The 12,558-nt window shown below is 44.0% G+C and overlaps 1 protein-coding gene across 2 annotated transcripts in view; it reads left to right on the top strand.

Annotated features, from left to right (window-relative positions):
• The first annotated feature begins 8,340 nt into the window (after positions 1-8,340).
• The window catches only part of mob1ba (MOB kinase activator 1Ba), a 40,817-nt gene continuing 36,599 nt past the window's right edge, over positions 8,341-12,558 (top strand). Inside the window, exon 1 of one of the 2 annotated variants that reach the window (XM_060907228.1) lies at positions 8,341-8,506. In XM_060907228.1, the coding sequence (XP_060763211.1) occupies positions 8,493-8,506 (14 nt within the window). In that variant the 5' untranslated portion in view covers positions 8,341-8,492. The remainder of the gene's footprint in view (positions 8,507-12,558) is intronic. The other variant, XM_060907227.1, reaches the window with a different exon arrangement.

Here is a 12,558-nt window from a genome sequence, read left to right as displayed (position 1 = left end):
AGGGCGAAGTCGCGCACAGGAAAATAATAACGCCAGGATAACGCGTTTCAAAATAAGAGTCCTATAGCAGCTACAAGAACCTCATCTCATCTCATTATCTCTAGCCGCTTTATCCTGTTCTACAGGGTCGCAGGCAAGCTGGAGCCTATCCCAGCTGGCTACGGGCGAAAGGCGGGGTACACCCTGGACAAGTCGCCAGGTCATCACAGGGCTGAGACATAGACACAGACAACCATTCACACTCACATTCACACCTACGGTCAATTTAGAGTCACCAGTTAACCTAACCTGCATGTCTTTGGACTGTGGGGGAAACCGGAGCACCCAGAGGAAACCCACACGGACACGGGGAGAACATGCAAACTCCACACAGAAAGGCCCTCACCGGCCACGGGGCTCGAACCCGGACCTTCTTGCTGTGAGGCGACAGCGCTAACCACTACACCACCGTGCCACTTTCCAAAATGCTATAAATCCATTTTCATTGTTTTCAGAAAAATGACATTTATTTATTTACCCAGACCCATAAATTTTGCAAATATTTAATTTATCTTGTTATAATAGATAGTTGGTTCAGTCTGAACATTTTCAACAATAATTAACAAATCTAACAACAATGTTATTGATTATAAAGCCAAAGTTTATTATATATTTTTTCAAAATGCTATAAATCCATTCACGGGGCAGCACAGTGGTGTAGTGGTTAGCGCTGTTGCCTCACAGCAAGAAGGTCCTGGGTTCGAGCCCCGTGGCCGGCGAGGGTCTTTCTGTGCGGAGTTTGCATGTTCTCCCCGTGTCCGCGTGGGTTTCCCCCACAGTCCAAAGACATGCAGGTTAGGTTAACTGGTGACTCTAAGGCGGTGTTTACATTAGACCGTATCCGTCTCGTTTTCATCGCGGATGCACTGTCCGTGCACATTAAAACACCGGGAAACGACTCCACAGGCGGAACAACTTGAATCCGCCAGGGCCCACGTATTCAACCCAGTTCGTATCTGATCCGGTGCTGTGTAAACATTGAGGAATGAGGAAACGCAGTGCTGAGCTCTAGCTGACGTCGTCATTGGACAACGTCACTGTGACATCCACCTTCCTGATTCGCTGGCGTTGGGATCACACACACAGCAGCTCAGTCCCGAATCACTGCTCGTGCGCTTCACTCGCGTGCTCTGTGAGCTGCGCAGGGCCGGAGTGCGCACCCTCCAGAGGGCACTCGCTGTTCAGGGCGGAGTGATTTGGAGCGCAGGAGGAAGAGCTGAGCCGCACTGAGGTTTATTTACACATTTCAACTTATTTACCTCCTTCAGGCGCTTAAACTCAGCGAGAACATGAACATCACAGCCAGGTGTGTTTATCTGCTGGAGAAGGTGTTCGCTTGCCATCCTTCCACTTGCAAGTGCTGAGTGACTTGCGCATGCCCGATATGCACTGGGATCATGTGACGTGCCGTCTAATTAGTCATGTGATTAGCATATCCATGTATTGGCGTTGCTGTGTGCACGCGAATCGTGTATTGGCGTTGCTGTGTGCACGCGAATCGTTTTAAAAACGTTAATCTGATGATCCGCTGATACAGTCTAATGTAAACACCACCTAAATTGACCGTAGGTGTGAATGTGAGTGTGAATGGTTGTCTGTGTCTATGTGTCAGCCCTGTGATGACCTGGCGACTTGTCCAGGGTGTACCCCGCCTTTCGCCCGTAGTCAGCTGGGATAGGCTCCAGCTTGCCTGCGACCCTGTAGAACAGGATAAAGCGGCTAGAGCTCATGAGAGATGAGATGAGTTGATGTAATGAAATAGAGATAAATCCATTCATTTTTTCTGTCTTTAAAACGAGAACATGCTGTAGATATATAATATCAGGAACTTTGATCATACAATTTATAATAAAATCAAATAAATTATATAAACATTTAAATAACATTCATTCATTTATGTTTGTTCATGGTTATCTTTGTTTAAACGATGTCTTCTACCACCTGGTGTAGGTCTCACAGGTTCTTCAGAACCATCAAAAGTATTCACAACCACCATTTGCAAAAGTTATTTGTGCTCAAGAAGCTACACAAGCAAACAAAACTCCTCGCTTCAGGGCACCGCCATGTGGGATAGTATAGAACGCTGACCGAACTCTGATTGGTCTAGAGGAAATGTCGCACTCGGCCAAAAAACAGGTGTAGCACCTATCGCATTTTGGAGAGAAACTACAATTTGCAGCACATATAAACAAGGAGGGCGGCACGGTGGTGTAGTGGTTAGCGCTGTCACCTCACAGCAAGAAGGTCCGGGTTCGAGCCCCGTGGCCGGCGAGGGCCTTTCTGTGCAGAGTTTGCATGTTCTCCCCATGTCCGTGTGGGTTTCCTCCGGGTGCTCCGGTTTCCCCCACAGTCCAAAGACATGCAGGTTAGGTTAACTGGTGACTCTAAATTGACCGTAGGTGTGAATGTGAGCATGAATGGTTGTCTGTGTCTATGTGTCAGCCCTGTGATGACCTGGTGACTTGTCCAGGGTGTACCCCGCCTTTCGCCCGTAGTCAGCTGGGATAGGCTCCAGCTTGCCTGCAACCCTGTAGAACAGGATAAAGCGGCTAGAGATAATGAGATGAAATGAGATATAAACAAGGAAATCTAGCGATTTGGCATGAAACATTAATGGAGCAGTGAATAGGCTCAGTACACAGTAGAACAGCGCGACAAACTCATTTTTTTTATTTGCCGTTTATCGCGTTTTGGAAAAGAGCTCTTCATATAGTGTGTGTGTGTTATTTACCAGCTGGGAGGTCCGTATGGTGAAATACTGTGACCGAGGTCTTGAAAGTACTGAGCGAGGCCCTCTGGGCCAAGATCAGCATTCAAGGCCGAGGTCATGGTATTTCACCATACGGACCGACCTTAAGCTGGTAAATAATATATTTGTTTTTTCCTTTACCAAATTCTAACAGAAAACGAGAGCGCCCAAAAGGGAAAACCGAGCCGAGCCGCCATTTTGAATCCTCATTCACGGCTGTAATGCAAATGGCTTCTTCCTCGGTATACAAGTGCACTTCCATGGCAGGAAAAAAAACTACATTTTGCCGCCTATGTAGTCCCCTATTTATACAAAATTGAGTCATTCAGGATTCAGTCTTGTTTTTGCTCGGCGTTAGCAAGTTAGAGGTTTTTAGCTTTCTCCTGAAATGTTTTATTTTTTCTTCCTCAGGGGAGTAAAACTCACTCTCGCTGTGAAGACTGTTGTTATCACTATCCATGCTGTAAAATTAATGCTATTCTCCTGAGAAATGCTGGCAAAAATGTATAAGATTTTTGATAATCTTATAAATAAATCTTATAAAAAAAGATAAATGTTGACAAAAAATGCTACTATGTTTGTTGTTGTTGTGAACGAGCGAGTCGCCAGAGGTCCGTAACCGGGGTCCGCAACCGGGGTCCCGCTCGCCAGCCAGTCAGAGTGCAGGATTTGATGGAAACTGCATCGCGAAAAAAATAATGAATTTTATTCCTGAAGGAACAGTAACAAAAACACATCAGTCCTGAGCGTCTGTGCTGCTCTGCATTACACGGACTGTCTGACATCTCACTCTAATAGTGACTGGCATATTTCAAAACAGGCGGCACGGTGGTGTAGTGGTTAGCGCTGTCGCCTCACAGCAAGAAGGTCCGGGTTCGAGCCCCGGGGCCGGCGAGGGCCTTTCTGTGCGGAGTTTGCATGTTCTCCCCGTGTCCGCGTGGGTTTCCTCCGGGTGCTCCGGTTTCCCCCACAGTCCAAAGACATGCAGGTTAGGTTAACTGGTGACTCTAAATTGACCGTAGGTGTGAATGTGAGTGTGAATGGTTGTCTGTGTCTATGTGTCAGCCCTGTGATGACCTGGCGACTTGTCCAGGGTGTACCCCGCCTTTCGCCCGTAGTCAGCTGGGATAGGCTCCAGCTTGCCTGCGACCCTGTAGAACAGGATAAAGCGGCTAGAGATAATGAGATGAGATGAGATATTTCAAAACACACATTACAAATTAAACAAATCAAAACATTCAAATTACGGTCATGTAATCATGTAACGAACACCTTTTTATCTTCTTAACTTACGGTTCTTAAATCATCAGTATTTATTATTGCCTTTGTCCTACTCAATGTTCACCAAAAAACAAGAATAAACTTTAAAACTGAAACATGTCTGTGAAGATTCTCAGTCATCCAGGTCATAGTAAACTGTGGGTGGTAAAAGAGAGCAACTGGACTTGCTTGAAGATTCTTGAAGATGTTTCACCTCTCATCCGAAAGGCTTCTTCCATTCTGTCTGACTAATAGGGAGTATCAGGTATTTATCCTCTCATGGATGAAAAGCAATCCTAAGGTGTTGTTGAGTCATCCTGTTGGTGTGGGTCACTGGGGGCTGGGTGTGAACGGCCTCGGGAGTTGTTGGGGTGATCAATGGATTGTTGGTTCTCTCTGTCCTCCTGTGAGTCACTGAAAACAGCTGGGTTTTGGTGTGCATTCAGTTGTCTGGGAAGTGTGCCAAGGACTGCATTGTAGGTGGCTGATAAATGATGTCTTAGACCACCACCTCTGTTCAGTGATGGTCGTTCCAGGTTGACAAAAATGGCTTCTTTAACTCCTCGCTCATACCAACGATTCAAGAGCAGAAAAAATAACACAACGGACAAGGAAGATAATAGGAACAAACGCAAGAACATTGTCATTCCCTACATTTCTGGTCTATCTGAGAAACTCAGGAGGATCTTCTACAAACACAACATTCCAGTACATTTCAGACCCAGTAACACCCTCAAGCAGAAACTGGTCCACCCTAAGGACAGAATAGCCAGACACAAACAGGACAACATAGTGTATACAATTCAGTGCAGTGAGGAATGCATGGACTCCTATATTGGGGAAACAAAACAACCACTTCACAGGCGCATGGCTCAACACAGAAGAGCCAGTTCCTCAGGCCAGGACTCTGCTGTCTATCTTCATCTTCACAACAAAGGACACTCATTTCAGGATTGCAACGTACGCATTTTAGCCAGGGAGGATCGTTGGTATGAGTGAGGAGTTAAAGAAGCCATTTTTGTCAACCTGGAACGGCCATCACTGAACAGAGGTGGTGGTCTAAGACATCATTCATCAGCCACCTACAATGCAGTCCTTGGCACACTTCCCAGACAACTGAATGCACACCAAAACCCAGCTGTTTTCAGTGACTCACAGGAGGACAGAGAGAACCAACAATCCATTGATCACCCCAATGACTCTCTAGGCTGTTCACACCCAGCCCCCTGTGACCCACACCAACAGGATGACTCAACAACACCTTAGGATTGCTTTTCATCCATGAGAGGATAAATACCTGATACTCCCTATTAGTCAGATAGAACTGAAGAAGCCTTTCAGATGAGAGGTGAAACATCTTCAAGAATCTTCAAGCAAGTCCCGTTGCTCGCTTTTACCACCCACAGTCTCATCTCATCTCATTATCTCTAGCCGCTTTATCCTGTTCTACAGGGTCACTTGCAAGCTGGAGCCTATTCCAGCTGACTACGGGTGAAAGGTGGGGTACACCCTGGACAAGTCGCCAGGTCATCACAGGGCTGACACATAGACACAGACAACCATTCACATTCACACCTACGGTCAATTTAGAGTCAGCAGTTAACCTAACCTGCATGTCTTTGGACTGTGGGGGAAACCGGAGCACCCGGAGGAAACCCACGCGGACATGGGGAGAACATGCAAACTCCACACAGAAAGGCCCTCGCTGGCCACGGGGCTCGAACCCAGACCTTTTTGCTGTGAGGCGACAGCGCTAACCACTACACCAATTACTGTATTATTATTAATAATAATAATAATAATAATCCATCCATCCATTATCTGTAGCCGCTTATCCTGTTCTACAGGGTTGCAGGCAAGCTGGAGCCTATCCCAGCTGACTATGGGCGAGAGGCGAGGTACACCCTGGACAAGTCGCCAGGTTATCGCAGGGCTGACACATAGACGCAGACAACCATTCACATTCACACCTACAGTCAATTTAGAGTCACCAGTTAACCTAACCTGCATGTCTTTGGACTGCGGGGGAAACTGGAGCACCCGGGGGAAACTGGAGCACCCGGAGGAAACCCACGCGGACACGGGGAGAACATGCAAACTCCACACAGAAAGGCCCTCGCCAGCCACGGGGCTCAAACCCAGAACCTTCTTGCTGTGAGGCGACAGTACTAACCACTACACCACCGTGCCGCCTAATAATAATAATAAAAAGAAAAAACTCCTTATATTCTTTTAGCTAATTCAGAATCTTTCAGAAATTTGATAACATCATAACACATCTGACTTGATGCTCTCCCTAATAAACCAGGTAAAGTGAAATTGTGATGATTAACCATTCTGAGAGATTTATAAAGCTCATTTCCTTCATGTTCATATTTCTTACAGTGAAGCATTACATGCTCTACTGATTCCGGATGGCTACAGTATTCACAATTTCCGGCTGGGTGTTTGCCTCTTTTGTTAGAACTCTCTTGTCTAGAAGTTGAGCACTTCTTGTACCCAACTTTTGAACTTACTGTACATCGCTCTGGATAAGAGCGTCTGCTAAATGCCTATAATGTAATGTAACTACGACAATGATGATGATGACAACTACTACTACTACTACTTTATTATTATTATTATTATTATTATTATTATAACATCAGCAACAATAACAATTGATAAATAATAGGAGTAACAGAAAAAATTAATACACAGCAAAAATACAAAAAACAGGGCAGCACAGTAGTGAGCACTGTTGCCTCACAGCAAGAATGTCCTGGGGCTGACGAGGGCCTTTCTGTGTGGAGTTTGCATGTTCTCTCCGTGTCTGCATGGGTTTCCTCTGGGTGCTCCGGTTTCCCCAACAGTCCAAAGACATGCAGGTTAGGCTAATTGTTGGCTCCAAATTGACTGTAAGTGTGAATGTGAGTGTGAATGGTTGTTTGTCTCTATGTGTCAGCCCTGTGATGATTTGGCGACTTGTTCAGGGTGTACCCCACCTCTCGCCCATAGTCAGCTGGGATAGGCTCCAGCTTGGCCGTGACCCTGCACAGGATAAGTGGTTATGGATAATGGACGGAATACAAAAAACATCCAGTGAGCAGCAGTTGATGCGAGAGATCTCAGGAGAATGTCCAGACTTGTTCAAGCTAACAGGAATACTATGATAACTCAATAACCACTCTTTCCATCTGTCATGAGCAGAAAAGCATCTCAGAATGAACAACACAGAATCTTGAGGGAGATGGGCTACAAGAGTAGAAGACCACATCGGATTCAATAAACATCAACCAAGAACAGGAATAAGAGACTGCAGTACGTATAGGCTGACAGAAATTGGATAGTTGAAGATTGGAAAAAGGCTGGTTGATGTTTTTCCAATTAGTTTCATTAAACATGTGCCTCATATTGTATGGATTAGAGACCGTACCCTTAATGAAGAGACAGGAGGCAAAGTTGGAGGTGGCGAAGTTGAGGTTGTTAAGGTTTGCGATGGGAGTGACAAAGTTGGACAGGATAAGGAATGAGTACATCAGAGGGACAGACCATGTGGAGAGCTTGGGAATTAAGCTAAGAGAGATGAGACTGGGGTGGCACGGTGGTGTAGTGGTTAGTGCTGTCGCCTCACAGCAAGAAGATCCGGGTTCGAGCCCTGTGGCCGACGAGGGCCTTTCTGTGTGGAGTTTGCATGTTCTCCCCGTGTCCGCGTGGGTTTCCTCCAGGTGCTCCGGTTTCCCCCACAGTCCAAAGACATGCAGGTTAGGTTAACTGGTGACTCTAAATTGACCGTGAATGTGAGTGTGAATGGTTGTCTGTGTCTATGTGTCAGCCCTGTGATGACCTGGCGACTTGTCCAGGGTGTACCCCGCCTTTCACCCGTAGTCAGCTGGGATAGGCTCCAGCTTGCCTGCGACCCTGTAGAACAGGATAAAGCGGCTAGAGAGAATGAGATGAGATGAGCCTTAATAATCAGACATACCATCATTACTTTCATGAGCCAAACTTTTATTGTGGAGGGGGAAAAAAAAGCGAGAGAGATTCGGTCTGGATGTAATCGTTTCCCTTTTCATCTTTTGTTTTTGGTTTCAACTACATTTGTCGAAAAAGTTTCTCCATCTCGCTTTTCTGGTGTATTTAACACTTTGTTTAATTCTTCTTATTGTGTATTGACATCTTTTACACAAGTCGCATCTTTAATACGTCATTCAATCCGTCTTGATGGAAATAAGCGAGCGCGTGCTGAGATGCTGCAAATCACATTGCTGTATTCTCGCGAGACTACAGCACCGACGAGACTTTGAGTAGAGAGAAGTTTTGTTGCACAGTAGAGCGAACAGTCGGTCGGTCGGGTGTGTGTGTTTGTTTTTGGCACTCGGAATTTTATCTTTTACCGATCCGTTTGCGATTATCTCAACAGTTATAATAGCGTTTTAATAACTGGATATCTTCGGTGATAGATATGAGCTTTCTATTGTGAGTATAAAATGTTAAATTATGGATTTTATCCATGTATGTTATGATGATGGTTGCTGTGGCGCTAAGCTAGCTAGCAACATTAGTTTTAGGAAGCTTTGGAGATGCGAATGTGTTTAATTGAGCTACGTTAGGAGCTTTTACGGTACTAAATCACACAGTTACATAATATATGAACTAGTCGGTGATGTAAAAACAAAACAACAACGAATAATCCCTTGGTCAGTCAAGTTTGCTAAAGCTAGTCACCGGGCTAGTTTGGTTTTGCTATTTTCCCCCTCATGGTGAAGTCGTCATGGTAATTTGGTAATTTATCGTTTTATATAACGTTTAAAAAGTATAAAAACGTGTTAAAGATTGTAGGAGATATATATATACCGTCTAACGTTTTGTTCTGTGGTAATATTTCATAAAGGAATCAATTTTCTTTCCTTAACCAACAACAGTTTCATTTTGGCTCAATCCCAAATGCCTCTCTGCTCCCTACCCTGCACGTGCACTCCAAATACCGCCTCATATAGTGATTTCTACACCCTATGTAGTGCACTACATATCGAAACATAAAGGTATTTGAGATTCATATCCACTGTCTGGATTTGTTGTCCTTCTAGCTTGCTGTCTGGTTTAGTGGTAAAGGGAAGAAGTGTTTTATGTTGCTGTGACTGCAGTTCAAATAACAAACATGTCTACTGGTTATTTTCAGTTTCTGCTTTTCAGTAAAGCTAAAAGACTGCTGCATGAAACAGGGCTGGGGTTAGAAATGGAGAAAAAAATAGAGACGAGTCCATTGAAGGAGAGCAGAATTAAATCATGTGTTTTGTGTAATTGAATCTGCCAGTTAGAGGACAAACCAGGGGTCATGTTCTGTTTTTTTTAAATATGTATTTAGTGTTTATTGTAGTACCTGGTAATGTACTTAACATAAAGCAGTACCTAGAATAGATGTGAGTTCTGTTCTAAACATTTTCAGTTAAACCTAACCTAATATTTCTGGTAAAACTAGCTTTATAGTGTTGATTTTCAGACTGATTTTGTTGTCGTGGATAAAAATCGTCTGTCGTCAAAGAATCCTTCGGGCAGTCTTGGATTGCATAATGTGACCCGGCTGATTTAGTGCTGCGATGACCGAAGACAATCGACTACAAAATGCTGACCGTGTTGGTAAATTTTTGTAAAAATCTCAGGGATTTTATGACATGCTATGTTTGTTTGAAGAAAGCTGATTTTACAATGTATGACATTTTGGTCTGATTTTGCTGTCGCAGGCATGGTCTTTTACATCGTAAAGGATGGTGCTTGGTCACAATTTGAGGTTGATGGTCTTGGAACATATAATGCGACACGCTTAGTGGTTGCCAGTTTAGTGCCACTGCGACCAGAGACAGCAAAGGACAAAGTTCTGGCGGTGTCAAAATTTTGATTGAAATCTATGATGCTTGTCTAAAGTCAACCAATAGGAGGAGAACACAGGATTGCCAAAAAAACCTTATGGGACAGTTTTAAATACATTATTGGCAGTGGCAAAACAACCAAAACCTGGAGTTTAAAAGAAGAGCAGTGTGTCAAATTGTGGCAGCGAAGTCTTGGAAATGTCTCATCACAGTTTTATTATGACAGGACTAAGGATAGGAATTGTCTGATCTGTTGGAATCATATGGCTCCGAGTGTATTGATTAGTTTTATCGATGCCAGTGCTTTTCTAACAGTTGTGCATTGCAAAAACTCGTGCATCATGAAGCATCTACACTGCTGGAAACTTGCAACACAAAGCAAGAACAGGAGGACGTGGTCCGAGGGTTGGCTTCTCGTCATGCGTGAATCAGTGACTCGTACCCACCCAAGCTGGTATGAGAGTCAGTCCATGAAAACGTGCTTTAATCAACCCAGATCCGACCCGCAAACCGGCAACTTTAGCTTGTATAGCAATGGCATCCATATCATAGTCTAAGGAGATTATATTTTATTAACAAGCATAGTAATACCTTGCTTAATTGCAAGATATAGCCAAATGGATCTTAGCCTAGAGCCAGGCACTATTAGGCTACTAAATAAACAAGTGAAAAGCACCAAAATAGGTAAAGACATGAACTTTCTCTCTCTTGATGCATCTTTAACATCTTAATGGTGATATGTGACAAAATAGTAGCCTAGTGTTTGGCTGCACTGTGTAGAAGAAGAAGGGAGTTCAGGTCCACGGTTATTCGACACACAAGTTAAATACGGATGATGCTAAACTTTTCTCTGGTTAAGTCGCATATCGTCAGTGTTTGCATGACTGGCTGCTTCTTTATGACCAAAAAAAGTCAAAAGCTACAGCTACCACTCTGTATCTCATAGGTGAAGCCTGGTATCAACCCACACATCACTGTGTGTTTGAGAGGGAGAGAAAAAAAGGTGGTTTAATAATCGCACCTACCCTATTGCACCCAAATCGGCGAGCCTATAATGCAAAGTCTCTTTCAAAGTTATTTATAACTTTAGTCGAAACACTGCTTTGTCACTTTTTGCTCCGCCCCGCCTGAAACTGTGATATTTTTCTAGTAAGCTTAGATTGTTGCACCACAAAACTCTGAGGCTACAGCCAGCTGCTTGACGCACCCATCACCTCTCAGCCAGCAAAACCCTTTCATGCTTCTTTTAACAAGTTCAGATGTTGTTAGGTAGACATTCTACACTGTGTTAATAAAACAACTGTGTTGATGCTGAAAACCTGTGGACTCGCTTTTTTTTCATGCAGAAAATTGATCAGGAATTTGATAGGATTGGACTGATAAGCAAAATTAAAGTATTGATAACATCTGATCAGTTTGAATCCTTAGAAAGGACAAAAAGTGAGACAACATGGAAGTAAACAGGATGAAAATTTTATATTGGCTGGACAGAAAAAATGTTCGTTACACCAAGCTCACTTCTGTGATTGTTTCTCATCTCATCTCTAGCCGCTTTATCCTGTTCTACAGGGTCGCAGGCAAGCTGGAGCCTATCCCAGCTGACTACGGGCGAAAGGCGGGGTACACCCTGGACAAGTCGCCAGGTCATCACAGGGCTGACACATAGACACAGACAACCATTCACACTCACATTCACACCTACGGTCAATTTAGAGTCACCAGTTAACCTAACCTGCATGTCTTTGGACTGTGGGGGAAACCGGAGCACCCGGAGGAAACCCACGCGGACACGGGGAGAACATGCAAACTCCGCACAGAAAGGCCCTCGCTGGCCACAGGGCTCGAACCCGGACCTTCTTGCTGTGAGGCGACAGCGCTAACCACTACACCACCGTGCCACCTGTGATTGATTGTTTCTGTTTTGGCGATTTTCTGCACATGCTCAGATCACTCTGGTGGTTGATGTAAGCAGACTGTGGTGCTTTTCTGATGTGTGATCAACTTAAACAAGTGTAAAACCAGCATAACACACACTGTCATCGCGGATTCTTCAGACGTGAACATGTAAACCTTTTCTTCTAATATTATTAACTCGTACATTTATATGTAATACATTTAAATTAAAATGTCCAATTACGGTAGCTTTTTAGGACTAAGGACTAAAAGGTGCACATTTTGTAACGAGTTGTGACCGAGTGTGTGAGATATTACTTATATTATTGTTCTTGTTAAAGGTCAATCGTTTCTGCCGTCACTCTATATTAGACTTTTTTCCATCAGCCAGTTTTGGTTTCATGAAATGTATGGTTCCTCAAAATGTCCTCATACACTCGGTTACTCGGTTGAAGAAAGTGTCAGCATAAGCTTTATCCAGGCACGTGATGTTTGTTCTGTAGCATCGAACATTTAGCTCTTGACACACAGCAGTCATTTGACCTGAGGAAATGATGTTCGCATGAAGCTTTTAATTAAAGAACAGTGAAACACTGTCAGTTCAAATTCCCAGGGAACGACACTCGATCTGTTGTGTAGCAGCTAAACAACTTCATGCTATTATTATAATACCATCTCATCACTCTTCTCAAACAAACGTAACTGGATTTAAAGGGGACATGCTGTGGAAAATTCCGTTGTTTTTGAAATGACATATTGCTGTGACAC

Source organism: Neoarius graeffei, chromosome 24 (assembly GCF_027579695.1).
Source record: "Neoarius graeffei isolate fNeoGra1 chromosome 24, fNeoGra1.pri, whole genome shotgun sequence".
Classification (NCBI taxonomy): Eukaryota; Metazoa; Chordata; class Actinopteri; order Siluriformes; family Ariidae; genus Neoarius; species Neoarius graeffei.
Note: the sequence above shows the minus strand (reverse complement) of the source record. Positions and strands in the feature narration are given on the sequence as shown.